This window comes from Podarcis raffonei, chromosome 14 (genome assembly GCF_027172205.1).
Source record: "Podarcis raffonei isolate rPodRaf1 chromosome 14, rPodRaf1.pri, whole genome shotgun sequence".
Classification (NCBI taxonomy): Eukaryota; Metazoa; Chordata; class Lepidosauria; order Squamata; family Lacertidae; genus Podarcis; species Podarcis raffonei.
In genome coordinates this window covers 35,181,743-35,209,686 of record NC_070615.1, presented here as the reverse complement: position 1 = coordinate 35,209,686, position 27,944 = coordinate 35,181,743, and the positions used below count along the sequence as shown (strand labels likewise).

Below are 27,944 nucleotides of genomic sequence, written 5' to 3'. Positions count from 1 at the left end.
TTTATTGTTTCTGAGGAAGACCCTCTTGCTGTGCCCTCAAGGCAACAGGTTAAAAGGGTTAATTAATTGGTAGGAGGAGGCGACAAACCACTTTCGCCTCTCGCTCACGCGCACGCGCGTATGCGGCGCCTCGGCTGCTTGGGGTTTTGCCGAGCGCGCGCGCCGTTGCGTCACCACCCTGCCCATCCGGGATTGGTCGGTGGAGCGAGCCTCCTCCGCCGCTCGCGCGCCTGTCGGGATCCGCCCTCGCGGGTCGCTTCCTGTTACGTCACAGAAGGAAGGCCGAGGTCGGCGCGGGCTGGGTGGGAAGAGAGAGAGTTTGGTCGCGGGGCCGAGCGCGAGGTGGGCGGGGCCGTGGGCGGGGTGGCAGCAGCAGCAGCAGCGTTGGTTGGTGGTGGTGGTTCCCCTCCCCCAACCCCGGAGACTGAGAGGAAGAAGGAGGAGGAGGGAGGAGGAGGAAAACCCACCCGGAGATAAAGGAGGGCGAGCGCTCTGAGGAAGGCTCGGCGGCGACTTGCACAGGGGCTGTGTGAGCTGAAGGGAGGAGGGGGCTAGGAAAGGGGGCGACGGTGGGTTCCTAGGGACAGGCAGGCCCCACCAGGCAGGAAGGCCCCACTTGCTTCCCAAGAGGCACCCAACGCCCCCCCCCCCCAAGAAGAGATAGGCAGCACCAAGCACAGGCCCTCAGACCTTCCCCCCTCTGAAAGGATCCTCCTTTTCATTCCCACCCAGAAAATACACGGCGTGTAGGCCTCTGCTTGCACTGGAGTGTCTGTCTGGGAGATCTCTCGTTTTTAAACCCATTGCATAAATACCCTGCTCTGAAGACCTTCTTTTTAGAAAACGGGGAAGTTAGGGGTGGTTTTTTAAAAAATATTTCTGCTAGCTACTGCTCTCCGATGGGTTCCTGAAGCCAAAGGCAGGGAGCGAAAAGATAGGGTAGGGTGGGTGATTTCTTCCCACTCTCCCATTTTTAATTTTTTTTACCCTAATGGAGGAAGATGGTCCTCCTAGGAAGCTACCTCTTGGACCATGACATGAGCTAGGGGAGGGGAAGAAGCCAAGCTCTCAAGAGCCCAAATCATCCCAGACGCCTCCCCAGCCACAATGGTAAGTTTTAAATTTAGTATATTGGGTTGTTTCTGATAGTGTGATCATGTGTGATATCTTGTTATGTGTGATACACGGCTATATGTGTCACATGTGCTATACTGCCATATGTGTATCTTGGAAGTATAATAATGCTTATCATATATTGTGCATTTCAAGTGTTGAGAACATTTTGTCTCAATTCTTTTTTTAAAGAAAGTGGTGTTATCCTCATTGTAAAGATTTGGAGAGATAGATTTGCCTAAGGCTGCATGTTATCTCATCTTAGCCATCAGTATTAGTAACAATTCTGAGTGGATGCTTTGCTGATGGATGTTTTTCAAAGTATGTTAAAGGAATTTAAAAGCATTCCAATAAGATGCTGTTGTTGGAAGGTACCTGGGTACCTGCAGTTAAGTCGTGTTTCAAAGGACTGGCTTCAGAGCCTAATAGTGTGCTAACAAAGCATATTGGACACTGGTGAACTTTGCAACTTAGGGTTCTAATATTATTCCCTGTCAGCTGTCATAGGTAGCTGGTTGTCATCAAGGAAAAGTGCTTCATGCAGAGCCAGGGCCTTAAGGAGGAATATAAGTTCATGCATCTTCAGAGCTGCAGAAACCCTTCTGGAAATGAAATAAAAGGTTGACATGTGGAAATGGACTCACTATCTAAACTGCAGTCTTAAGACCTCTAATCTTGCAGTTGTATTGGCTTGTTTGGAGACAAGTCTGTTGAGGGGTTGGGAAGTTTTCTATGTTGCAGACTGAAAATCCATGCTTTGATTTTCATGGTTTTCAATTTAGCATCTGACTGGAATCTGTCCTGGGTAAATGTACATTGGCTCATATACTCAAGAATACAGCTTTCAAGCATCTTGCCACTGAAGCTGGCATGTAGGTGGTTTGACTAACTAAGCCAGGCATAGGCAAACTCGGCCCTCCAGATGTTTTGGGACTACAACTCCTATCATCCCTAGCTAACAGGATCAGTGGTCAAGGATGATGGGAGTTGTAGTCCTGAAACATCTGGAGGGCTGAGTTTGCCTATGCCTGAACTAAGCTTTTCATGCTGCCTTTGTGTGTCTCTAGAGATACTTGCACAAAGAATAGTAAATGTTGAGTTTGTTAGGTCTATAAATTTGCATTGCTGTGGTGTGTTCTACCTTGGCCACCACATGGTTGTACAGTCAGTTGGGTATGGGTAAATTGAAATGCTCATTTGTTCATTAAAAGTATCTTCTGCCCATTCAAAGGAGCCCAGGGCAGCAAACATGTCAATACTAAAGCAATACAGTTAAAACCTCAAAAAATGTGGAACCACCTCCAAGAATGCCATTACATGGGTCACCACCAATGTGGCCTCCTCTGGTGGCCATAAGGCCCAAGGTGGTTGATACTGGAAAATACACTCTATTTGGTACTTGGGTCCTGAGCCATTTAGGGCTTTGTTTGCTAGTACTAATATGTTGAATTGCGCCCAGTCGTTCACTGATGGACAGTGCAGTGCTCTAAGGATCAGTCGTCCCACTGGTCTACCCTACTTAACAGTATAGCAGCCACATTCTTCACTAGCTGTAGTCTCTGGACTGCGAAGATAGTAAAGCAAATTGTAGTGGTCCTCCAGGTGGGAGGTCACCAGAGCATGAACAGTCGAGGCCAGGCCATCCCAATCTGTTAAGTGGATGAGAGGAATTTGCGTCAAAAGAATTTTAAAAATGCAAGCAAGTAACCAACCCTTCATATAAGCTAGTAGAGGCATGGATGTAGTAATAAGAGTTGGAGAGGCTCTGCAGCAAATGATGCTATTGTGTGTCATTTGAAAAATGGATGACACATTTTTCAATGACTTCTTCAGACCTGGCCTCAAATGTTTAGGTGCCTTTGGACTACTGGGTGCCTTGAATGTTTACAGTCATATAATTCTCCCTTTTATTTAAGCATTCTATCCAAGAGAAAAGTCCATGTATACACGAACATTCCTCCACCAAACACTCCCCACTCTTATATAAATTGGATGGCTTAATCATTGCACTTCTATGCATGAGACTCAAAGCTCGAATTGTTCATTGCCGCTTTATTTCCTGTTCTCTTTGAGCAATTTGAGTCATACTGGCTTGATCTATTGAATTCTTTTCCCCAAGTTGTAAGTGAGAGGAGGAGCATGCTGTGTCTTTAGTATAATTCTGCAGCAGAGTGCTGTTTTGACCATTGACCAAAGAGCTTTTTGCTGCTATAAAGGCCACTGGTTAGAACCATCTTCCATAGGAAAGAAGCATGTATGGTTAAAGCACTTGCTGGTACAGGTAGTGTTTTGATGATGGTGGTGACAATTGGGGGTCCACAAACTTTGACTGGTCTTGGTAGCCAACCAACTTTTTGGTCTTCAGGACTCTCACATTAGGGGTATGGTCTTGTCGCTGACCTCACACGGTGCATCTGAATGCACCATGAAGAGGGTGGTATGCCTTTGAAGGTGCAGTACCAAAACCCAAGTGCCAGGTATTCTATCAACTTTGGGGAGGGAGATGGAGGGAGAATTATCACTAGAAGGTGAGCACAACTGTGGGAATGTTTCCAGTCCCTCTCTCCATTTCCAAGGTTGGGAGGAAGCTTGGGGGCTCATCAGAGGGCAGCAGAGCGCTTGCCATGGCAAGCGGAATTGTGAAATCCTGATATTGTTGATGGCAACCATAGCATTTGCAGAGTACTGAGCAGGGTATTTAGAGTGCTTACATTATTGCAGAAGCCTAGGGTGGTGTACAAAAGGATTATCCCAGTTTACAACAGCCCTCTCAGGTTAGGATGTGAGATAAAGACTCTCCGAGTCCCCCATTGAATTTCATGACAGAGAGGAATTTTTAACCTGTGCCCCATTACACCACGTTATCGCAATAATCCTTATATATAGGTCAATATTCTTATCCTCACATTGCAGTGGTGGAGAGGAAGCAGGGATAAAAGGTTAATAGGTTGCCTAAAGACACCCATAAGGTTCATAGCAGAGATGAGACTAGAATTGATGACTTCTTTGTGTATAGTTCATTGTATGGTTAGCACCTGTGGTACCCTAGCTCTAAAAGTTTTAATTAAAGTTATTTATTTATAATGAAATTTTATGTCTCACCTTTATAAGCATGTGCCACTCAAAAGTTTCTGTTGAATGCAGGGGACGAAAAGGTCTTGGGTGTGGGATAAGTTATTGAACAGGCTCATGTACAGGAGAGCAATCACTTCTTCCCATAATTTATGTCATACCCAAGTTATTTCCTGCTTCTCATGCCACTTTCCCCTGTAACGATGGTTAACATTGAAGGTCCACAAATGCATTCACCTATTAGACTAGCAGGTTTCGAAATTAGCAGGACGCCAGGCGCATTTAATGGCTAAAGATTCTCTGTTTGCGAGCACCTCAAAAGGTCTTTTTTGCAGCTGGCTGACTGAAATGTATATGTTAAGAATAGACAGTATGTTAAACAATAAAGAGCAGAGTGTTTTGAAAACTGAAGTACGATACCAATATTTTTATTGTAAACACCAAATTAAACATGTATTAACAATTTCTGTTAAAAATGTGATATTAACAATGTGCCACTTATGTGAATTGTGTAGTTGTTCATGCTTATCAAAATAAATAAAAATAAAGTGTTACTCACCCCCACCCCACCCCCCATGGCAACTAAACATTCTGTTTTGGCACCCACAACCCAAGTCCCATGAGCCATTTGGCTCCTAGCTTTTCTATCGCAGTTTCTAACACTGTAGTCAAGGTAACCTGGTGAGGGCAATATCAAGGAGAATTCCTATACCACTACTGAACCGAGAAGGATGGAGAATCTCCCTGGCAGTTTCCTAAGCCTTGCAAATACTTTGAGAGCCGCGAGACTTTTCTCTGATTACTGGAATGTCTATACTCAGCACAACGGGCATGAACTGTCACCTTTTTGCAGTTCAGTATTGTGGAAGAAGGAAGAACCCCCTCCTTCCTTCCCCACAACTTGCAATGGACCTTGAGCAGCTGCCATGCAAGCCACTTCAGGGGGAGCAGGATCAGGGCAAGCAGAAATGTGGCCAACTACCAAGGCCAGTCAAAATTGATGGGCCCCTGATTAAAATGTGTGTGCAAAACCAGATTTGAAGTTTTCATCTCAGACAGGTGCTCAGCGTTTTGCTTCAGGCTTTTTTTCACTGAACATGTCTGACTATTGAAGTGACGGATGTGTATCTTCCACCCACTTCCTCAAATGTAGCTTAAGAATCTACATAGGGAGAAATAGTGGAACAAGCAGACTGAACTGAGGAAACATATTGGGTGTATTTTGTGTACTGTGTGTAATGAGAGGGCACTGCTCTTCTCCATTACAGCTTCACTATGACACACATCTAAAACCACTGGAGTCTGTTATTTCAGTATTTCTCCTCTCTGCTATCAAAGACAGCATTCCTGCTTGTCCAAGTAATTTAATATGACCTCCATGCAATTCTTTGTTTTCGGTCCCCACTTTGTCATTGATCTTTCTAGTAAGAAGTATATTATGTCTTTCTTTTTCAAGTTCTATGTAGTTTGCCACTGATTTAGAAAGGTAGTTGGGCTCTGGCATGTGTCAACTGGGGAAATATCCCTAAGTGGAGGTGGTGAAGGATGTCTTTAATGTCTGTTAATATTTGTTTTCTATTAGCTGGCTGGATAACCTTTTGAGTGTGCTGTATTTGCCAGGAGCAGTGTGAAGAATGCTGTTCTAACTATCCCGAGAAACCCCAGATGAGAGCTGGGTTCAGTTTACGTCCCCTGGTGTGATTGTCAATTAAGAACTTGACCCAGAACATTTGAGTACTTGTCAAAGCACTGCCCTAACAACTAATTACCTGTGCTGTGATATGCTCATATGCCTGCATAAGAAATCTGATTCCCTCAATCTTCTCAAATCTGGCCAGACTGACTTTAGCACCTTTCTTTAGTGGAGGGCACTCCATTAAAGCTGGATGCACTCTTGAATTATTTTGACCTGATCTGACTACTTGAATATCCCAGGGGGGTGACCAGAAGGCACATTCTGTGGCTACCTTGCTAAAGCTAAGCATATGTGAGTCTGGTTTCTGCCTGAAACCCTTGAATTCATCACGGCGGTGTGGAGTGAGCAAAAGAAGAATGTAATAAGACAGGTATCTTCAATGTTCTCAGACCCACTTTTAACCCCAACATTCATTTGGGGACCCTTTAAAAAAAGATTTAATCATATATTTGCATGATGGTAGTGCTCCTGTTGTGACCTACCTTTGATCAGACCGTGATCCTCCAGTTGAAGATTGGTGTACGTTCCCCCTCCCCTTCCATGTCACTTCTAAGTAAACTTGGGTCTCTCTTTTTAAAAAAGCAACCTTTGCTCCATTGCTTAAAAGGAAGATATTGTGTGTTTGTGAAAACACAGTGCATCAGGCCTACCCTTTCTCTTGCCCACAATCCTTGTTTGCTTCACATTTTGAATACCATTACTTTTATCAGAATAAATCATGCCAATTTATGTAGACTTGTTCAGAGAAGGCTGGCTGATTCAAGAGCACCTAAATCTGCATTTCAAGCTATGTTAAGAAACCTCACGCAGGCAGTCTAAACTTGTGGAATTGTTTGCTACCTATCTGACTCAAGGTGACTCAAGTACAGGGGCTAGAATGTCAGATTTGGATAAATTCTCATCTAGCTGCAAAGCACGCTGAGCTGGCCCTACTAAAACAGTGTGTGACTTCCTTATAGTTTAGGCTTCATCTGAAAATAAGACAAAGTTGTGAACTACTCTGCTGAAAAGTGCTGTAAAATTTATTTCAGGATCTGAGAGAGATTGTAGCATGAGGCGGAAAATGTGGTTAGATTAGGCTGTAAATGATTACCGTGCACACATCAAATATGTTAGATCAATGGTTCTTAAAGGGTGTGACAGCGCAACCACACTGGTGTGGCAGGCAGGAGAGGATGGCAGGAAGATTCAAGGGCAATCAAAGAAACATTTAAACATTTCATTGTAATATAGTATAGTACAGTGTCAAAATAATTTATATATATATATTCAACCAGAAGCAGTACCCACGCCTCACTTCAAGGGGCTATTCTTCTGCAGTTCTCCACAATATATTGTTGTGAACAAGGATTTTCAAGTTTGACAACTATGGAAGACCAGAAAAGAGAAAGGCTTATTTGTGTTGATGAGGAGGTGAAAGCTTGTTTGTCTTAAATTAGACCTAATATATGTAAATGAGATTACCCAACATAAAGCAAGCTCACACCTTTGTATTTTGGATAAAAATTTAAAGGACCCCTGGACGGTTAAGTCCAGTCAAAGGTGACTATGGGGGGGCAGCGCTCATCTAGCTTCAGGCTGAGGGAGCCAGCATTTGTCTGCAGACAGCTTTCTGGGTCATGTGGCCAGCATGACTAAACCGCTTCTGGCGCAATGGAACACCGTGACGGAAACCAGAGCGCACAGAAACACATTTACCTTCCTGCCACAGCAGTACCTATCTATCTACTTGCACTGGCGTGTTTTCAAACTGCTAGGTTGGCAGGAGCTGGGACAGAGCAACGGGTGCTCATCCCATCACGGGGATTCGAACCATCAACCTTCTGATTGGCAAGCCCAAGAGGCTCAGTGGTTTAGACCGCTACCCATAGTTGCCTTTGACTGGACTTAACTTAGGCTTGCCATATTTCAAAAAGTAAAGCAGCCCCCAAATTGTTGAGCTTTGTGGTGTATATGATGCCGCGCGAAAATAGGTTTATTGAGGTTGAAGGTGGTGCGAGGAGAAAACGGCAGTTGGGCTGAAGGGAGAGGAAGGGGATGGGTAGGGCAACTTACAGGTGTGTGCACACACAGAGAGACTGGCCCCACGTGCTGCCCACCATCCACCTTCAACAACACACTCTCTTCTCTTGGCTGCCCCCCTTTTGCCATTGGTGCCCTTCTAGGCAGCCTCAGAGACAGAGAGAGACTAGTAGTTCGGGGCTGTGCGGTGCATTAGAGCTTCAACGAAAATGCTTGTTTCCCTTGGCCTTAAGTGTTTCATGTGGTTTAGCATTTGGTCAGGATTTGCCATATTTACCTCTCATATATTGTTGCAATCAATATTCTGTTTTGAGCTGCTGATTGAAGACAAATGAGGTTAACAGCTTGTGCTCATAATGTTACAGCTTTTAAAAATATCCCATTTCCAAGCACATGCTCCAACAGAACCAAGGTTGAATTCATTAGTCCCAGTGTTTGGGGGTGCAGGGAGTACTTCACTACAGTGTTCACAACTCCCATTGCTCTAGGAACATTTTGTGACAGGGAATTTGATTAACGTGAGCAGTTTCTGAGCTCTGGGCACTGAACTGTGCCTACGATTTCAGATTAAAACTGCAGAGTGGAAGGAAAGGAGGACCTTTTTCTGCCTCCCCACTTCCAGCTACTCTCTGAAGACTGGAGAAGAGACCCTCTTAAGAATATTAGGAGGGGGTGGGCAGGGGAATGACTAGACCATGTGAAAAATGGAACATAATATTTTAGCTGCAGTTCATTCATTTTCAGTTTTGTATTCTTGTTATAAAAAAGCATGCCCGGACATTCCGTTGTTTCACCGATAATCTAGGTTGAAGGTGCCATTTAGCTCAGTTTTTAACACTGCTTCACTACTCTTTAGACATAGCAGCTGAAATCTAAAAAATGAGTTTCTTTTGTATTCTAAAGAGCTGGCTGGGAACCCAGCCCACTGGAGTATAGGAATTATAAAAAATTTCCCAAATTTTCTTGCTTCCTCTTCCAGAGAGCCTTTTATTTTGAATTATGCACTGATGGAATTAAAACACATCCTTTTTGTAAATGTTTGGCAGTGCACATGGGATTCAGAGTTGAATACATCTGGAATTGCGGGTAGATTTGCAGCATGGCTGAGATTCCCATTTTACAGATAAGAAAAGTGGAGAAGAAGGAACAGTTTGAGCCATGGCAAGCTAGGAAAGACCCCAGTTTCCCAGAATTGCTCAGCCTTGTGTCTACGAAGGCCAGAATAGGGTTCGGAAGGTAACCTTGGAAGGTGTACCTGGTCCTTGTCTGCTGCTGCAGGGGGATACAGTACTTGGCAATAGGTTATCTTTTGTTGTTGTTGACCTCTTTTCTTATCCTGAGTTAGACAACTGGTCAGTTAATTCAGTATTGTCTACAGTGAATGGCAGCAGCTTTATAGGGTTTCAGACAGGGGTCCCTCCCAACTCTACTTAGAGATGCTGGAGGTGGAACCTGGGACCTTTTGGATTTTGAATCCCAGTGCAAGGCAAAGGAGTACAGAATAGCTGTTCTGAGCATTCTGGCCAAGCATGGAGCCGGGAAAGATTTTTTTAAAAAACCTTTTCGAAAATATTTGTATGTAATAGCATACAAAGTAGCTTAGAGAACTGAAGAAAAAGTATGGTAGAAAGTCTTGTGTACAGTTCTGCTTTTGCATCTGCTGTCAAAAATGTGATTAAAGAATAACTTAGAGTCCTTAGAGCATATAAACGCAGGATTCGTTTTGACAACCGTCCATTCTTTATCATTATTAGAATAACCTTCTCTCAACAAACATTCTTAAGGGATAGGTTTCTATTTTAAGCTTATGAAGAGAATATGAAAATGCAGTATTCTGTTGCTAAGATACAAACTGCAGTGTGTAAGCCTGTCTAAATGTAGCTTTTGTAAAGGTGTTTCTGAGTTCAGAACTGGTTAAGTATATTTTTCCTTACCACTACTTTCCATTGGAAATTGAGGAAATCCAGTTGTAACAGGGTGGACACTCTAGAAATGTAGTTTTGTATGTTAAAAGCTAAAAATAATTTTCAGGCATAGTCTTGGAAAGCTCTCTAGAACAGTTGTGATGCTGGATTCCTTGAGCTCTGGCTGCCTGCTTTTGTCATTTAATACTGAATGTGCAACAATAGTTAGGCTTCATTCTCTGTGTAACATTTTAAAAGCAAATTCTTACCTGTTGTAACAATACTTCGGCTATCTTATTCATTTATAACTATTAGTAAGATGACTAGGTTGTGTACACACTGTAACTTAGAGCACATTCAAAGCACATTTCTCCCCTCAAAGAATTCTGGGCAATGTGGTTTGTTAAGAGTTGCTGAGAATTGTAGCTCTTTGAGGGGTAAACTACAGTGCCCACAATTCTTTTTAGGGGGGACATGTGATTTGAATGCACCGTATCTCGGTTCCTGAACATAATCTTCTTGCACTCAGCGGAAGCTGCATCACACGTTCGGGTTCCAAAAAACATTCAAAAATGGAAGCATTTACTTCCAGGTTTTTGGCGTTTGGCTTCTGAAACATTTGACAATGGGGGCATTTGGGAACTGAGGTATCACTGTACTTTAAAGGTGTATGTTGTGCATGCAGCCTTAGGCCCTGTTAGACAAGCTTGTTTGAGCTCACCTTACTCATCCCTTCCTCTCTTGTGTGCAAATTCCCCTGCCCTCTTCTTCCTAGGTATGCCCAGTATTGATCTGTAAACCCTGGCTTTGGTACTTAAACAGATCCTTTGTTCCATTAAGGGCTCTGTGTACTCTGCCTCCAGATTTCCAAATTCTGTAATAAGAATGCCCAAATGTGCTTGTAAACACAAAACTTAAATGGATCTATGCTGCATAATTTTGCTCATAAGACAGGAGGGTTTGGGGTTGGTTGTTTTTTTGTGAGGAGAATGTTTGGGGTGGGAGAACATGAGCAGAAAGGTAGAAGGAGTGTTTAGGTCCAACATAGGTAGCCTGATAGATAGATTAATTAAAGAAAAAAACCCTAGAGCAATATTAGGTTGAACTAGGGGAACCTAATGTTAACACTGTTCTTGAAATGTCATTGTCAGGCATCAGAAGAGGCCTCGCTGCGAGCTTTGGAGAGTCTAATGACAGAGTTTTTCCACAATTGCACTACTAATGAAAGGAAGCGTGAGATTGGTAAGCTCAGTATCATTTCCACATTCTCCAGCCTCAGTACCAAATGCCTTTGGCTAGGCATGACACCTGAAAGGATGGCAACAGGTTTCATAGTTAAAATCTGTGGGTTTTATCCAGATAAGATATTCTCTGAGTAGTTCTACCCTTGGATGCAACCCAGTGTGTATTTTTTATATGTCCACTTCATTTCATATTTCACTGCATGCTTAAAGCTCATTGAATGCAACCAAAGCTTTCAGAAACACATAGGCCTCCCTTGACTGGAGGGCAGATGTCATTTGGATAATCAAAGTACTAATATCTGTGCTTAAGTGCTTGATCAAGTCTTGCTTAGAAGTCCCCTAAAACCTACATGAATGAATAGATGTGTTACAATGCCTCTTGAGCTGTGAGTTAGTGAACCACTCAGAAGGAATTGTTACTACTTCAGGCAAGTAGATAATGGCATTTCCTACATTATGTGCTGTCATAGAGGTGGGGGTCTCCAACATGGAATCCATGGGCATCACTATGCCCTCAGATACCCTCTCTCTGACACTGCCAAGACCCCCCTCTCGCTCCCAATTTTGTTTTGTATCATCTTTTGGAGAAAATGACTTTTGAGGAGACTGGCTTGTTTGGGGGGTTTACTCTTCTGAGTATTTACTCTTCGGAGTATTCCCAGTTGTTCTTCTGTGAAATTAGGATTTTATGGTGCCAACAACAACTTTTTAGATTTATATATGTGTCCCTGGGCTCCCAAAGGCCAGGTACCCCGCCATATAGACTCTGTGCCTTGTTTTACTTAATAGATGCACAAGCAGAAATGCACAAATGGAATTCAGAAAGTATGTGTGAGTTATTTAGCTTCTTGTGGAACTGCAAAACTGCAAGTTCTTACTTTCTCCCACTTGCTGCCGCCTCCTGCATCCATTTCAGCATGGGAATAGTCTGCATACCACAATATGCCCCCAGAGGACTCTTTCAAAAGAAATTTTCTCTTCCGGGAGGCATGAGCTAGTTTCAGAGCCATTATCTTCAGGTATCCAGTCATTGGAAGGGTGATTCAAATCTGACGTGAACCATAATGAGAACCTATTATCCTTCATTTGACTCCCTTTGGATAAGTTGTTTTGAGTCAGATTTAGATGCAGAGGTTGACCCACCTCTTTAAACGTGCAGTTGGTTCAATCATGTGTAAAGCAGGAGTTCTAATTTTAAGAATGAAAGGGGTACACGAGGAGGAGGGGTTGTTGAAATTGCTCCCCCTCCCTTCACAGGTTAGCTCACCCCCACAATCTTGTCTTCCAGAAGTACCAGAAATGAACCCTGCATAAGCAGTGGACATGGAGAGAAATTAGTACCCCTTCCCTATGTCTTCCTTTGTTCTCAAAACAGAATGCACACAGGACACACACCCTTTCCTTGCTTGACATGTGATCAGGTCAGGGCTGCAATTAAAGAGACTGGTCTTACAGCACCATCATGTTTAGTGTGATCCTTGGACCTGCCAGACTCCCATGTCTGTTACCTAAATTCAGAAGCCCATTGTTTCCTTTAGAAATCTGCTTGGCCTTCCCTGCTTTCCACCACTGGATGATAAATGCAGAGAGCTAGCAGTCCTGAGCTTCCTTACTTTTATGTTCAAGAAGGTACTACATTTTGTACCCCAGGTTGCCCCAAAGTCCAATTGCATAATAACCTGTGAGCCCTTCCCTGCCCCCTGTGTAAGGTGCAGTTTATTTGGAACAGGCTATTGAATTGCCAAATGACTTGAAATTCTATTAATTTTAACACAGTTTTGGGTTTGTTTTTTTAACCAGAGGAGCTCCTGAACAACTTTGCCCAGCAGATTGGCGCCTGGAGATTCTGCCTCTATTTCCTGTCGAGCACAAGAAATGACTATGTAATGATGTACAGTTTGACAGTGTTTGAGGTAAGGTACTAGGCAAGAGTAAACTTGTTCAAAGCATGCCTCTTATGAGTTTTGTTTCACTCAGTTAACTCTGTTGTGGTGATAATTCGAGCTGGTCCAGGGGTATGGATAGCCTTGGGTCCCCAGATGGTATTGGACTATAACTCCCATGAGCCCCAGCCAGCATGGTTGCGGATGATAGGTACTATAGTCCAGTAACATCTGGGGACCTAAGGTTGTGAAAGGCTGCCTTAGATTATTCTTCCGTTATACCGTCAGATTGTTTGCTGTGTTTAATGACAACTTTTTGCACTATGAGTATTTCCCATTCCATACAGAGCAGCAGAGATGATGAGTTGGAGTTGATTCTTGTAACCCTGATTTAAAGATAGCAAATGTTGGTCACCTGTTATTCTTACAGATGGGTTTTCCTTTTGGCAGTCAGATTTCCATTATCTTGTTTATTTTTTGCATTTTATGAGATAATTCCCAAGAATTTCAGTCTAGCCTTAGTATTAATGATCACCATTAAATATATCCCCTGTTTTTTGTTAGCTGTCTTGAAAGGTTAAATATTTTCTCCTCTGGCCACGAACAGGGACATGCTTTGGGTGCTAATTAGTAGGGTTACGATTTCCCCTCTTTACTAGTTGGGAATACATCGTTCAATTGTCAGCAAATATTTTACTGTTTAATTCCATTACTAAGTAAATATTCTGAAGCAGATTTCCAGACAGTCAGCATTTTCCTAGATTTGGTATTATGCCCTCTAGGTTTAATATCATGACTGTCAGCTCTTAACAGTAGCCGTAAGCAAGATATTTCAAAGATTCCAAGTTTAGTACAAAATGACACCTCACTTTCTTTTGTTCTTCCCACAGAACCTGATTAACAAGATGTGGCTTGGGGTTCCATCACAAGATAAAATGGAGATTCGCAGCTGCCTGCCCAAGCTTCTTTTGACTCACCACAAAACTCTGCCTTACTTCATTAGGAACAAACTTTGCAAAGTCATTGTGGATATTGGCCGGCAAGACTGGCCAATGTTCTACCATGACTTCTTTACAAACATCTTACAGGTAAGGCAGTCCATGGAAAATCCTTGACTGAAGTCGGCTTTCTTGAGCGTGTCCAAATGAAAAATTTGAGAGAGGGAATGATGGCCTAATATGTTAGTACATTTTCAGTTTTCTTGTTGAAGGGAAACCAAAGGATAAAATTGTGATGTGTTTCCTAAAAATCCTTTCATTTTGTTAAAGCCTAGCTTGTCTTACATGAATATATCATCTTCAGCAACACAGCTGTCTAAAATCTGCTAACTTTTAGTTCAAGTATAAGCTGGTTAAGAGAGCATGCTATGAACCCAAGTGCCATAGCTAAAATTTTCGTTTAGCCATGCTCTTATTTGAATAATCTCACCATCTCTCTACTTCAGTGTGCTATCTGTAATATGCATATACAGTGGTACCTCAGGTTAATAATAATAATAATAATAATAATAATAATAATAATAATAATTTATTATTTATACCCCGCCCATCTGGCTGGGCCTCCCCAGCCACTCTGGGCGGCTTCCATAGAAACCAAAAATACAGTAAAATATCACACGTTAAAAACTTCCCTGAACAGGGCTGCCTTAAGATGTCTTCTGAATGTCAGGTAGTTGTTTATCGCTTTGACATCTGCTGGAAGGGCGTTCCACAGGGCGGGCGCCACTACCGAGAAGGCCCTCTGCCTGGTTCCCTGTAGCTTTGCTTCTCGCAATGAGGGAACCGCCAGAAGGCCCTCGGCGCTGGACCTCAGCGTCCGGGCAGAATGATGGGGGTGGAGACGCTCCTTCAGGTATACTGGACCGAGGCCGTTTAGGGCTTTAAAGGTCAGCACCAACACTTTGAATTGTGCTCGGAAACGTACTGGGAGCCAATGTAGGTCTTTCAAGACCGGTGTTATATGGTCTCGGCGGCCGCCCCCAGTCACCAGTCTAGCTGCCGCATTCTGGATTAGTTGTAGTTTCCGAGTCACCTTCAAAGGTAGCCCCACGTAGAGTGCATTGCAGTAGTCCAAGCGGGAGATAACCAGAGCATGCACCACTCTGGCGAGACAGTCCGCAGGCAGATAGGGTCTCAGTCTACGTACCAGATGGAGCTGGTAAACAGCTGCCCTGGACACAGATTTGACCTGTGCCTCCATGGACAGCTGTGAGTCCAAAATGACTCCCAGGCTGCGCACCTGGTCCTTCAGGGGCATAGTTACCCCATTCAGGACCAGGGAATCCTCCACACCTGCCTGCCTCCTGTCCCCCAAAAACAGTACTTCTGTCTTGTCAGGATTCAACCTCAATCTGTTAGCCGCCATCCATCCTCCAACCGCCTCCAGACACTCACACAGGACCTTCACCGCCCTCACTGGTTCTGATTTAAAAGAGAGGTAGAGCTGGGTATCATCCGCATACTGATGAACACCCAGCCCAAACCTCCTGATGATCTCTCCCAGCGGCTGCATGTAAATGTTGAAAAGCATGGGGGAGAGGACAGAACCCTGAGGCACCCCACAAGTGAGAGCCCAGGGGTCTGAACACTCATCTCCCACCACCACTTTCTGAACACGGCCCAGGAGGAAGGAGCGGAACCACTGTATGACAGTGCCCCCAGCTCCCAGCCCCTCAAGACGGTCCAGAAGGATGTTATGGTCGATGGTATCAAACGCCGCTGAGAGATCCAGCAGAACTAGGAAACAGCTCTCACCTTTGTCCCTAGCCCGCCGGAGATCATCAACCAGTGCGACCAAGGCAGTTTCAGTCCCATGATGAGGCCTGAATCCCGACTGGAAGGGATCCAAATGGTCCGCTTCTTCCAGGCGTGCCTGGAGTTGTTCGGCAACCACTCGCTCAATCACCTTGCCCAAGAATGGAAGATTTGAGACTGGGCGATAGTTGGCCATCGTGGCCGCATCTAAAGATGGTTTTTTAAGAAGCGGTTTAATAACCGCCTCTTTCAGCGGGTCTGGGAAGGCTCCCTCACGGAGGGAAGCATTCACCACCCCACGAAGCCCATCGCCCAGTCCTTCCCGGCTAGCTTTTATAAGCCAGGATGGGCAAGGATCCAGGAGACAGGTGGTTGGTTTCACTCGTCCAAGCAGCCTGTCCACATCTTCGGAGGTTAAGTACTTAATTCATTCCGGAGGTCCGTACTTAACCTGAAACTGTTCTTAACCTGAAGCACCACTTCAGCTAATGGGGCCTCCTGCTGCCGCCGCGCTGCCGGAGCATGATTTCTGTTCTCATCCTGAAGCAAAGTTCTTAACCTGAAGCACTATTTCTGGGTTAGCGGAGTCTGTAACCTGAAGCGTATGTAACCCGAGGTACCACTGTAATAAACTAGTCTACCTTTCAAAGTTACTGTTAGAATTATGTGATATATACTGCCCTCAGAAAACAGCATTTTATAAATGCACGTTGTATTATTAGAATTGCCATGTCACAGGGAGCTAGCATTTTCAAGTAAATGATTAAAAATCTGTACTATTGCTTAGACTGGCTTCACACATTGCTTATTCTGGTGTGGCAGTCCATCTCCATGCCAGGAAAAGCAGGTATTGTGTTATGTGTGAACAGTCTTGCCAGTGTCTGTCAACTTTGCGTAGCCATTACACATAATGGATGTCGCCCAAGCAAAAAAGTCTTATTATTGGTTCCACTTACATGTTACAACAGAGTGCATCTCTGGAGGACCAATTCCTGTATCATGCTGGTACCATTTTTTATTTTTATTTTTTTTGCTTTCTTTTCTCTCACATTCAATATTCTAGGTAATTTTTGCCCTTCTGTTTACTACAACGAATATATAGCTCTGCCTTTGCCACTTTGTCTTTCCACTGATGTCTTTGGGACTAGAAGATGGCATGTAGAAGCTTTCCTGTTCAAAAACACTGTAGAGATAAGATGTCTGCATTCTAAAGCTAAATTTATTGCCCCCCTCTTTAGAACTCTAGTTCATCTACCAAATTCAAAGAAGCTGTTGTCTGCTAATACTTAAACCTGACTTTCCTAACAGTTGATCCAATCCCCTGCGACAACTCCACTTGGGCTGATCATGCTGAAGACAACATCTGAAGAGTTGGCATGTCCACGGGAGGACCTCAGCATAGCAAGGAAGGAAGAGTTGCGCAAACTGCTCCTGGAGCAGGTTCAGACTGTCCTTGGGCTTCTCACAGGTTAGTGGAAATGACAGACATGTGGTGGTGGAGGGGGCAGCATCCTTGTATTAAAGCAGTACAAAATATGAGACCCTGATGAGACAAAGGCCATAACTTCCTCTGACATAAGAATACAGCAGAACTATTAATTCTCGTGACGCCTAAGCAAACGATATGGAGCTCTCTGCTGCAAGGCATGTACTGAGTTCCTCCGTCAGGCTTGCTTTCCCTGGGTGCAGGAGCAGCCTTAGTTTACATGAAACTGTTACTTAATGTGGTATAATGGGAACTCTCATGCAATTGCTGGGGATTTTGCTCTTCTTTTCTGATAGGTATTTTGGAAAGCATCTGGGATAAGTACAGTGTCACTGCTGCCACTCCACCACCATCTCCAACTTCGGGAGAAAGTGGTAAGGTTTGAACTAATCATTAATGATTTTTAAACTGTCGATTAAGACCTACCTACGTGGGAAGAACTATGAGGTGTTGTCCATTAAAGAAAAGAAATTCATTTCTCAAGCTGTAGGGGAGCTGCTGAAGTACAACACCTTTTTATACTGTGGACCATATTGAGAAGGGTCCATGGTGTGCAATCATTGCCCTAGTTCCTGGCTGGAAAGGAACCTTATTGTAAATTCCTTTCTTACGATCCAGGGCTTCTGACACTTACCCAACAATGTGGCAAGGAGCCATGCTGCAGTGGCACTCTGGCTGCTTGGGCAATGTTGTAATGAACCCTTCTGATGTCATTCATTCATTCATCTCATTCTTGGCAGATGTGCCACTCATAATGCTTATGAGTGTGTGCCAGAATATGGCAATTTATACTTGCTCACTTGAAAAAAATGAGAGGAGTAGTACAACTTAGTTGATGTAACTAAAAAAACCTAATCTTGCTGAATAAATTCAGTCCAGACTAATGCATGATTTAAATGGGGAGAAGCTCAGTAGGCTTCCCTGCGTACTTAGTTAAACCTCAGCATAACTTTCAAACAGAAAAAGGGAATGGATGCTCAGAATATATGCACCTGGAAAAAGATTCTTAATCAAGGAACTTCAGTGTGTAGCTGTGGACTGCCAAATGTCATGAAGATTGAAAAACATTGGGAAGTTTGGGAACCCCAGTCTGATCCTCAGCACATACATGCTTGTGAGCAGCTTGCTGTAAGCTACAGCTGAGACTTCAGTCTGTGAAATAGTGGGTGGAAAGTCAGAAATGATAAAACATAGTGTCTAAAAATGTGAGCGGGGAGTTGAGATGTCCCTGATTCAAATTTTGCCTCAACTAGAACCTTGACTAGTTGGGTGTTACGCAACACCACCACCACCCACACGTATTCTGAAATTTAGGAATGCTAATACTGGTCTAGTTTAGTGTTGTTAGGATCACCAAGAGAAAATATGTGAACTGCTTTGAACAGTCAAGTGTGCTGTATGAATGTTAGGAGACAGTGAAGCTCATTGTGTGATCTTGGACCAGCTACTATCCCTTTGTTTCACCTACCCCACAGGGATGGGGCTGGAGGCAAAAACAAGTCTGTTAGAATAAAGGACAGGGTTGTCCTATAAGAATTTCAAGGGACAGAAGTGTGAATGATAATGTTGGTGTTTCCATTTATCATTTCTCTACACTAGCTTGTTGTTGAAGAATACTTTTCCAATTTTATACGTGTGTGATTGGTGTGTGGGTGTGGGCGTGTCAAACATATATATTTGTAAAATGTCACCATGAGCTCCATGGAGGAAAGATGGGATAGAAATTTAGTAGGTGGTGGTAGATCCTGACCACAGTTTACCAGTTCTGTATTTCGTGGTTTGTGTGCCAAAATGGCCAAAAGCTCTGTACCAAAAAGAGCTTGGTTCTGATCCATGTGAATTCTGCAAAGTAGACTTGGTTTCGATCTTCCCTTCCCCAGGTGACCTTTTAAGTAGTTTGTTGCAGAGTCCCAGCACAGCCAAACTATTGAACCAGCCAATCCCCGTCCTTGACACAGAGAGCGAGTACATTTGTTCCCTGGCATTGGAGTGCCTAGCCCACCTCTTCAGCTGGATCCCTCTGTCTACGAGCATCACCCCTTCCCTCCTCACCACCATATTCCATTTTGCCCGCTTTGGCTGCGACACCCGAGCCAGGAAGATGTCCTCCCTCAATGGCAGCAACCAGAACTCTGTCTTGAATCAAGAACGTGGCCGGCTTGGGGTGCTTGCCATGTCTTGCATCAATGAACTGATGTCAAAGAACTGTGTGCCTGTGGAGTTTGAGGAGTACTTGCTGCGGATGTTCCAGCAGACGTTTTACCTCTTGCAGAAGATCACCAAGGAGAACAATGCCCATACGGTGAAGAGTCGGCTGGAGGAACTGGACGAGAGGTAAGGGAGAGCCAGCCCAGACAAATCGATATTGTTGATCTTTTCTGTTTACTGCAAGATGGTCTTTACTGACTTCTTGTCATGCATGGTGTGTCTAATCACCTATTTTCAGAGTCCCGTGACGAAGAAGGAAGGGTGGGCAGGTAGGTGTGACCAGGTACGTTGGCTGTGGGAGGCTGACGTTGCAAAGCGACTGCGGTGTTTGTATTCCTTCTTCCTCCCCCCCCCCCCGCCCCCGTTCATTACAGTTTGGCTGCAGGTCTGAGGTTGTGCAAGATTTGAATTTGCCTTCATTCGGTTGTTGCTGAAAGCAGCCAAAGAGACATAGTGAGGTAAAAGGGTCTTCCTTTTCTATCTGGCCTCTTCTGTCAAATTCCAAATGGATGGGGATGCTAATTGTAGACATGAAATCACGCAGAACCATTAGAGGTTTTAAAGTAACTTAGGAGAGCTGCAGTGGCTTCTGCTATTGAACCAGCTATATAAAAGAAGTTGGTTTATTTTTCTGTTCCTTTAAATATGTATAGATTTACTTGTACTCTTTTTAAACAAGAGACTAGTAACCTTGGGTCACATCCACACTATACATTTAAAGCACATTCAGTGCATATTTAAAGCACTTGACTCCCCCCAAAGTATTCTGGGAACTGCAGATCCCAGGATCCTCTGGGTAAAGCCATGTGTTTTAGATGAGTGCTGAATGTGTATTAAATGTATGATGTGGGATCTGCCCTTAGGGAAGTCAAGTTAGTTTGTTTTTAAAACAGAAATGTACTGAGAAAACTTTGGGCTGCTTTTGTCAATGACTTTTGACAATAAAGCAAAAATACCTTGGCTTTCTAGAGGAGCTGCTGAAGTGGATACTGGCAGAGATGGTTATAGGATTCAGCACTCCTTGTGCTTCAAATTGCTGCCAGAGAGGGATTCAAGGGATCTGTTGGTGCAACTGACAATATCATTTGTTTTTACAAATGAATGTTTCTGGAAGGCTAACGTCAAAAACAAGAAGTAGTGGTGTTATAAGTCAGCACTAGTCTTACTTTTCTTAGACTTTGAGCACCTGGAGGGCATCCAGCCTAGTCATACCTTATCCAATTCCCAGTTTTTTCTACACCCACTCACCTCAATCTTTTACCTAATATCTTCCTTCTTTCCTAGTAGACACTTCTGCTTCAAAAGAGAGGGCATATTATGTAAAATATCTGCTAGGTGCTGCATGTCACTAGTAACCATGCTGTGCTGTTCTTTTTTTTAATGAGGATTAACTGAACTGAGTATTAAATTTGTGAGCAGCAAATCAAATGTGAGCAGGCCTCTCAAAATTCCTCCATATTTGGGAGGAAAGTCTTCTTATTGTGATTTTCTGGCCTACTTTTTCCTCATTCACTACATAAAAGTCTACCTGCCCATTTCTTCTTACCACTACCACCACCCAGCACTCTATATTTCAGGAGCAGGTCAGACTTTGCCCAATCCTGGTATAGAGAGCTGCTTTCTGAGTTAAAATGACGATTCTAAGTTTGAATTCTCTTGGTGGCCTGAAGGAATCCATTTCCCTCACATCTGATACTTGGAGGGTCACAGTACTGGTCTACATTTTGGGGCAGATCTAAGGATCACCAGGATAATCGACACAAAGCAAGTTGAGCGTGTGAAAGAAATGTTCGGCAAATAACAATTATTATAATTTTGTCTCTCTTTTAGAGGCACTTAAGGTACAAAACAGAAGGCGTTAAGACAACCAGTAAAGTTGTCCAGGGTCTCAGTGTGTGCTGTGTACAAAGGAACTCTCAAGTTCTGTGGCTGGGGGGGGGGGACTTGAGTGTGTATCTCTGTTTTGCAATGTTCTTTTAATAAGCTTCCGCTCCCCCAAGAACTGGAGGGTTTTGCAGCTGTGTGATTGTTCTGCCTTCAGGTGGGGACCTGACTTGAACAGTGCTAGGGCACCAGCAGCCCTCCAAATATTGTTGGGCTCCAACTCCCATCAACCCCAGCTACCAGGGCCAATGGGAGTGGGAATCCCTGGACTATAAAGTTCTTGGGGAAGAGAACAGCTTTGTTCTTTGCTGCCAAAGCCTTGTGTTCTTTCATAAATCAATACCTTAATAGTAGAAGATATTAGTTGTGCTATAGATGGATCCACTGGGATCATTTGGTTTTCAGAAGCACCACCCCTTTCCCCCATCCATCATTCCCTATCAAGGCCAGCTCTGAAAGTCCTTCTGGTTTCAAAATTGGCATGCTATGTGGCATAGCAGGCTGTGGCTTGAGATGCATAACTATGTTTCAGCTAACATAGGTGACAGTGAAATACATAATGGGATTTCTTAGCAGAAGGTTTGAGTTGGTATTTTGACAAAAGCCAAAGTTGCCGTTGACGAGAGAATCTCTTTCTTGCTATGTTTCAGGTAATAATGGAATGAAGGGTTTCCCGCCGTGTAGGTAATTTCTGTAGGGATTTAATTTAATTGTTTTTTAAATGGCTGCAAAATGTGTTATTTAATGAAAGAGGTATGAAGTAAATTTAAATGTTTCAGTGCTTCTGTTGCTTCTGTCAGTATTCAGGTTGACTTGATCAGGTTTTATCTCGTCTTTCCCTTGTAGTTACATAGAGAAGTTTACTGACTTTCTGCGCCTCTTTGTGAGTGTCCACTTGAGGAGGATCGAGTCCTACTCCCAGTTTCCCGTGGTTGAATTCCTTGCATTGCTGTTCAAGTACACGTTTCATCAGGTACAACACTGGCATGTCTCTTCTCCTTAATCCAGCTTTGTTTAGAGTTGATTATCCTATAAGGTTTCACGTGAAAACACTCTGTTGGGTTTTTACTGCATTCGAATTAAAATGTTACTTTTGCATTGCAAATAGCAGCAATCCTGGTCTCCAGATTGACCGCTGAAAGCCCTGGGTGCATATTTCAGTGACTTCCTGGCACGCCTGGAAATATTATATTGGGTACCACACAACACAGAGGTCTTGACTGAGATCAAATCTCAGTAGCTGTTTTGGTTTCCAGGAAAACAAAAATATGGAGCCAATGAGACAGTATTTAGTTTTGATTTTAAAATGTACCTTTTATTTGGACCAGCTTTTCTTTCAAATGCAGGATACAAGCATTTGAATCTCTCAGGCTTGTTCAAAGATAAGGAGTGCAGAATGAGATGCTTCTGTGCCAAGATATGGTGTTTGCGTATCTTCTTTTGTCTCTGCATTGTTGTTGTTGTTTTCCAGCTCCAGGGTACAGTAAGAGAATTTAAAACAGAACCTAAATTTAAAAAAAGAACATATGCATTACTCCCTCTTCAAACCCCAAGGGGTTCTCAGAGCAGCTGGTCATGAAAATAAGAATGAAAAGACCTAACAAAATTGGGACCTAAAAACTTATCAGGGTAGTTTAACAATCAATTCCTCTTCCAGGGAACTCTGGGAATTGTAGCTCTGGCAGGGGAATAGGAGTCTCCAAACAATTCCCAGACCCTTAACTAGTTCACAGAATTCTTTGGGGAAGCCATGACTGTTTAAAGTGGTATGATTCTGCTTTTAATGTATGGTGTGAATGTGGTCTAAGGTGACATTAGGAGGAAGGCAAGGAAGAGAAGCTCCGTTGTCTATCAAGTGGCTATTACAATTCTCTCTCCATATCCAGTTTGTGCTACTGTTAAAAATTGTCTGTTGACTTCCGTGTTTCAGCCTACCCATGAAGGTTACTTCTCCTGCTTAGACATCTGGACTCTCTTCTTGGATTACTTAACCAGTAAGATAAAGAGTCGTCTGGCAGATAAAGAAGCAGTTCTCAACAGGTAAGCAAGATTAGCAGCGCAGTGGAAGATCCCCTGCTCATTTGTATCACAGCTTTTCCTGCTGCTTCCTTCCTTCACTGGGCATCATTTTGAAGGCTACAAAGGGTGGGTGTGTTTTTTTAAAGGCTTGTCCTTTTTCTAGCAACTTGGATATAATCCTGTGGCTGCTCTTGCTCTGCGCAGAGGCATTCAGGATTGCAGTGGAAAAGGCCAGCTTTATTTTTCCTTGCTGTTGTTCTCACAGAGTCCATTTGGGTGCACTGCACTGGGCACAGTGGAGAGAAGCTTGCCTTCAGATATGTTTCTAAGCTAGAAAGGAAAGCCTGATCTACCAAACTTGCAGCAGAATGATGTTCCAGAATGGACTGTACCATGTCACATCACTGTAGGTTGGGGGGGTATTTTGAATACTCTCCCACATATATAAGTTGTTATTGTTTTAAAGCACCATAAAGTTAAAAATCAAACTAGCATTCAAGGAATATTAGTTCTGTCTCAGACTAGCTTTCTAGTTTTAGACCTTTCCCCCCACATAGGTGCATTCAGAAAAAGTAACACCCCTCCTCCCGTCCCCTTCTATATGAAAAGGGGTAATCCATTTTGCTGCTTTGTACAGCTGCGTATGCAGACCTAATATAGTGAGAAGAAACACTCCTTAACAGTTTCAGCCCAAGTCTCACTGGCTTGGATTAAGGAGATGGGCAGCCAGAAAGGATTAGTTGTTCACAGAGGGAGTTCCAAACCTTCATTTGCTACTTGTAAGAATGCAAGAAGAGGGAAGTTGCATCATTATTTCTGGACTTGTTTCTTTTTAATGCAACTCTTACAGCTGTCATAGGGACAGGAAGTTGTAGAGCTGTCATAGGGGCAGGAAGTGTTTACCTATAAGCGTAAGCTTACTTACACCGCAGGAACAGCATTTGAGGCTTCCTGTCCGTTGTAGTTTACGCCTCTTCCAAGCAGAGCCTCGTGTACAAATCAGCTAGTCTGGGTGCTCCTACCAGCCTCCCAGTTCAATTGACATCCTGGCCTGACCCTATTCCTTGCTCAGACTCTCCGTGTGCTTAAGATAGAGAGCTCATTCAATGTCGTTGTTTGTCCCTTGAAATGGTCTGCAGGAAGGGATTTGGGAGCACACCTTGGGTTTGCATGCTCAGTCCCCTCAGTGGAGGAGGAAACAAATGACCCAAAAGGGAAATGTTGGTTCGAATACAGGATCTTGGGGTTTAAATCTCCCCAGACTGCATGTTCAAATAACCACAGGATCTCTCCTTCAGTAGTTCATTTCTCACCACGCTGAGAAGAGCATGAGAGCGTGTAAGATAAGCTGTCGACAGACTCCCTCAAAGCAGGTGGGGGTGGGAGAAATACATTTTTAGCTTGCTCACTTGTCTTTTGCATATGCTGGAGGGAGCTTTTTCTCAATGCATTTTTCTTATGAAAGAATAGTGGGACAGCAAGTACTTCCTGCAACTTGCTATGTCACTGCTGGGGCTGATGTCACTCCGTGGTGTGTTGCTTTTTTCTTTTGGTTTTGCAATTGGGAGCTTCGTGAGAAAATAGGCTGAGTTCTGCATTTGTTCAGGCAGTAAACACCACATTTCTAAGAAGGGCAGTCTTAAAAATGAAGCCATACCTGGAAATGTTGTAACGGTATATGCGGTTTTGTAGGAAAGGGCATCAATTCCTTGTGCATGATTGGGGTTCTGGGCGTTTAAAAATATAGAATGTATATCTGTATTTGGGTCCTGCACTAGGAAAAGCAGACTTCTGCAACCTGTATAAGTTAAGCAAGTCAAACCAATTTTCATAGTATTTATTTGCATAACATATTCTGGCCGTGGGGAAGAGTGGAGAGTATTGTTCAACTTCTGCCTCTTGAGATTTCATTGACACACTTTCCAAGCATATCTTTGAAGCCCTCAAGGACTAAAGTTTTCTTGTTTTTAACAAGAAAAGCTAAACATCTCAAGGTGATAAATATCTGATGTGAGTATGGTGCATCAGTATTGTAGATAAATCTCAAGTTACAGGGAACACTATTATTTTGAAATTCAAACCAGCAGCATTGCACACTCGCAACTGGAGTTTGACCCTAAAAACATAGATTCTCTCCCCCCGGAATATACAAGCAAACTTTCACTCCATATTACTCCTTTCTTAAAGAGGGGGGTGTGTGCGCGCACGTGCTTTCTCTTACCCTTTTAAAAGTGTCCAGGCCTGTGACTGTGCGGGTTGAACTAGCCTTGTGGAAAACAGGCGTGGCAGTGTAGCCTGGATTTGAAATGGAAATTAGAATGACAAATAAAATGACAAATGACAAATAAAATAAAAGAGAGAAACAATGTATATGGAGGTAACATAGTGAATCTTAGACTTCAAGATGGTATCAGAAGCATGAAGAGTGTGTGCAGAAGAATAAAGAGAGAAAATGAGCAGATGATATATTAGGACAGCTTGCCCACCCTAGTACAGTCCTGGTCCTGATGGACTAAAACTCCCATCATCTCTGACTATTGGCTATCGTGGCTGGCCTGGAAACATCTGGAGCACAGCTGGTTAGGGGAGGCAGCACCAGGGTATGTACACACTTAGCAATCAGATTTGATTATGCATAACGGAATTCCTTTCTGAGTAGCTCAATTGTCCTCTTATTTAAATGAAACGTTGCTTTCTGCCAAGGCCTTAGTGAGAACTTCCTCTCTCGTACTTCATTTAGCAATGACTTGTCTTGAATAAGGATGTGGTGTCAGACCAAATAGTGCTAAAGATCATTTTCCATATATTCCATATATTGTCAACTCTGTTAGAATGAACAGAATTCAACTAGGTCTGGCTCAAAGTGGACTCATTGGTATTAGTGGTTATAACTTAGTTCCATTAATTTTAGTAGCTCTACTTTGAGTAAAACTTAGCTGAACATCACCCCATAATTACTATTATTTTGCAACCCTTTTTAAAAAAACAAAGAAACCATTTTTTCAGATGTCTCATGTCAGTTGCGTGCCATGCCTTTTTCTCTTTAAGTTTAAGTAACGTTGGTATAACTTCCCATGGACTACCATTTCCTTCCATTATAATGGTTCCAAATTTGATTGGGATTTTCCTTTTGCTCTTTCCCAGGTACGAAGATGCCCTGGTTCTTCTGCTGACAGAAGTATTAAATCGGATACAGTTCAGGTACAACCAGGCCCAGTTGGAAGAGCTGGATGACGAGACGCTGGATGATGATGTAAGAAGCAGAAGACTGTAGACTTGAGAATCGTAATAACTGTGAAAGTAGAAAGTAGAAAACATTATGCTTCCATTGCATATTATGGAATCTGAAGGCATGTGCAGAATAGCATAGCTGAATTCTTTGAGGCTAACAGGACTTTTCACCACCTCCAATGTCTTGTGCCTTATGATTACAAGCCTGGGAAGTGTGGTGTGGAGGTTATGAACCTTTTTTGCAGGTGTGCCAGGTTTTTTAAAATTTTTACTTGCAGATTTGTTTTTAAGTTGTCAGAGTGATCCAAAATGGCATTTCTTCACCCATAGCATGAACTGGAATTGCCCACTCTAACCACTTAGCATTCTGTCGCCTCATTTTTCTACTTGTGGAAAATCCGTTCCAACAGCCCTGGTGCAAAGGCAAATAAAACAGCTGATCATGGTATTTCTTTCTCACAGCAACAGACAGAGTGGCAGCGGTACCTACGCCAGAGCTTGGAAGTAGTGGCCAAAGTAATGGAGCTCCTGCCAACGCATGCCTTTTCGACCCTGGTAAGTGGGGAGTGTGAACTTTACTCTCACTGTCCTTCAGAGTTTCGATCCATGCCATTGTTACTTCAAAGACCTGCTTTTGATGTGAGGTGTAGCAGGAATTCTAGGTGGTTAGAAGAATTGCCTGTTTGCGGTCTTCACTCCATTGAGTTCACCGAAAGCCTGACCCCAAGGTTCTGTTGACCTGATATAAACATGCCCGATACGTAGATGGTGGTGGGAAAAGATGTTTGAGTTTGAGGATTGTGGTCCTTCTGACCTAGAATGGAGGCTCAGATAATAATAGTAATATTAACTTTAGAAATAAATAAATACCCAGTACACATGACTCACTTGCAAAGTTGCTTAACTTCAAGCAGTGCTTCAGTCATTCACCTTTTCAAGGAATCTTAAAATCAATTGGCAAGCGTAAAGTGAAAGTATTTGGTGGAAATTGTGTTCCTGTGTGCCAGTTTTGTATAGAGCAGGGGTGGCTTAACCTTTTTCTGACTAGGGTCCACTTTGAGGGTTGGCCACTCTGTTAACAGCGACATGCTGGCATGCGCATGTCACAAGATCATACATGTTCACATGGGCACACCTCCACCCTGGGTTCCAGTTCGAGACTGGGTATCTGTTTTCTCACCTCCTTGGCAGAAATCACATCTTGTACCTTAGTTAAGGTACCTTGGGTTAAGTACTTAATTCGTTCCAGAGGTCTGTACTTAACCTGAAAGTGTTCTTAACCTGAAGCACCACTTTAGCTAATGGGGCATCCTGCTGCTGCCGCGCCGCCGGAGCACGATTTCTGTTCTCATCCTGAAGCAAAGTTCTTAACCTGAAGCACTATTTCTGGGTTAGCGGAGTCTGTAACCTGAAGCGTATGTAACCTGAA

The 27,944-nt window shown here is 43.4% G+C and overlaps 1 protein-coding gene across 3 annotated transcripts in view; it reads left to right on the top strand.

The window, feature by feature from the left end:
* Window positions 1-306: 306 nt before the first annotated feature.
* Window positions 307-27,944, top strand: part of XPO6 (exportin 6) — a 46,069-nt gene continuing 18,431 nt past the window's right edge. Inside the window, exons 1-11 of one of the 3 annotated variants that reach the window (XM_053365318.1) lie at window positions 307-1,110; window positions 10,959-11,049; window positions 12,852-12,964; window positions 13,825-14,022; window positions 16,996-17,155; window positions 17,470-17,547; window positions 19,054-19,507; window positions 22,112-22,238; window positions 23,196-23,305; window positions 26,429-26,537; window positions 26,978-27,070. In XM_053365318.1, the coding sequence (XP_053221293.1) occupies window positions 1,108-1,110; window positions 10,959-11,049; window positions 12,852-12,964; window positions 13,825-14,022; window positions 16,996-17,155; window positions 17,470-17,547; window positions 19,054-19,507; window positions 22,112-22,238; window positions 23,196-23,305; window positions 26,429-26,537; window positions 26,978-27,070 (1,536 nt within the window). In that variant the 5' untranslated portion in view covers window positions 307-1,107. The remainder of the gene's footprint in view (window positions 1,111-10,958; window positions 11,050-12,851; window positions 12,965-13,824; window positions 14,023-16,995; window positions 17,156-17,469; window positions 17,548-19,053; window positions 19,508-22,111; window positions 22,239-23,195; window positions 23,306-26,428; window positions 26,538-26,977; window positions 27,071-27,944) is intronic. The other 2 variants (XM_053365320.1, XM_053365319.1) reach the window with 2 other exon arrangements.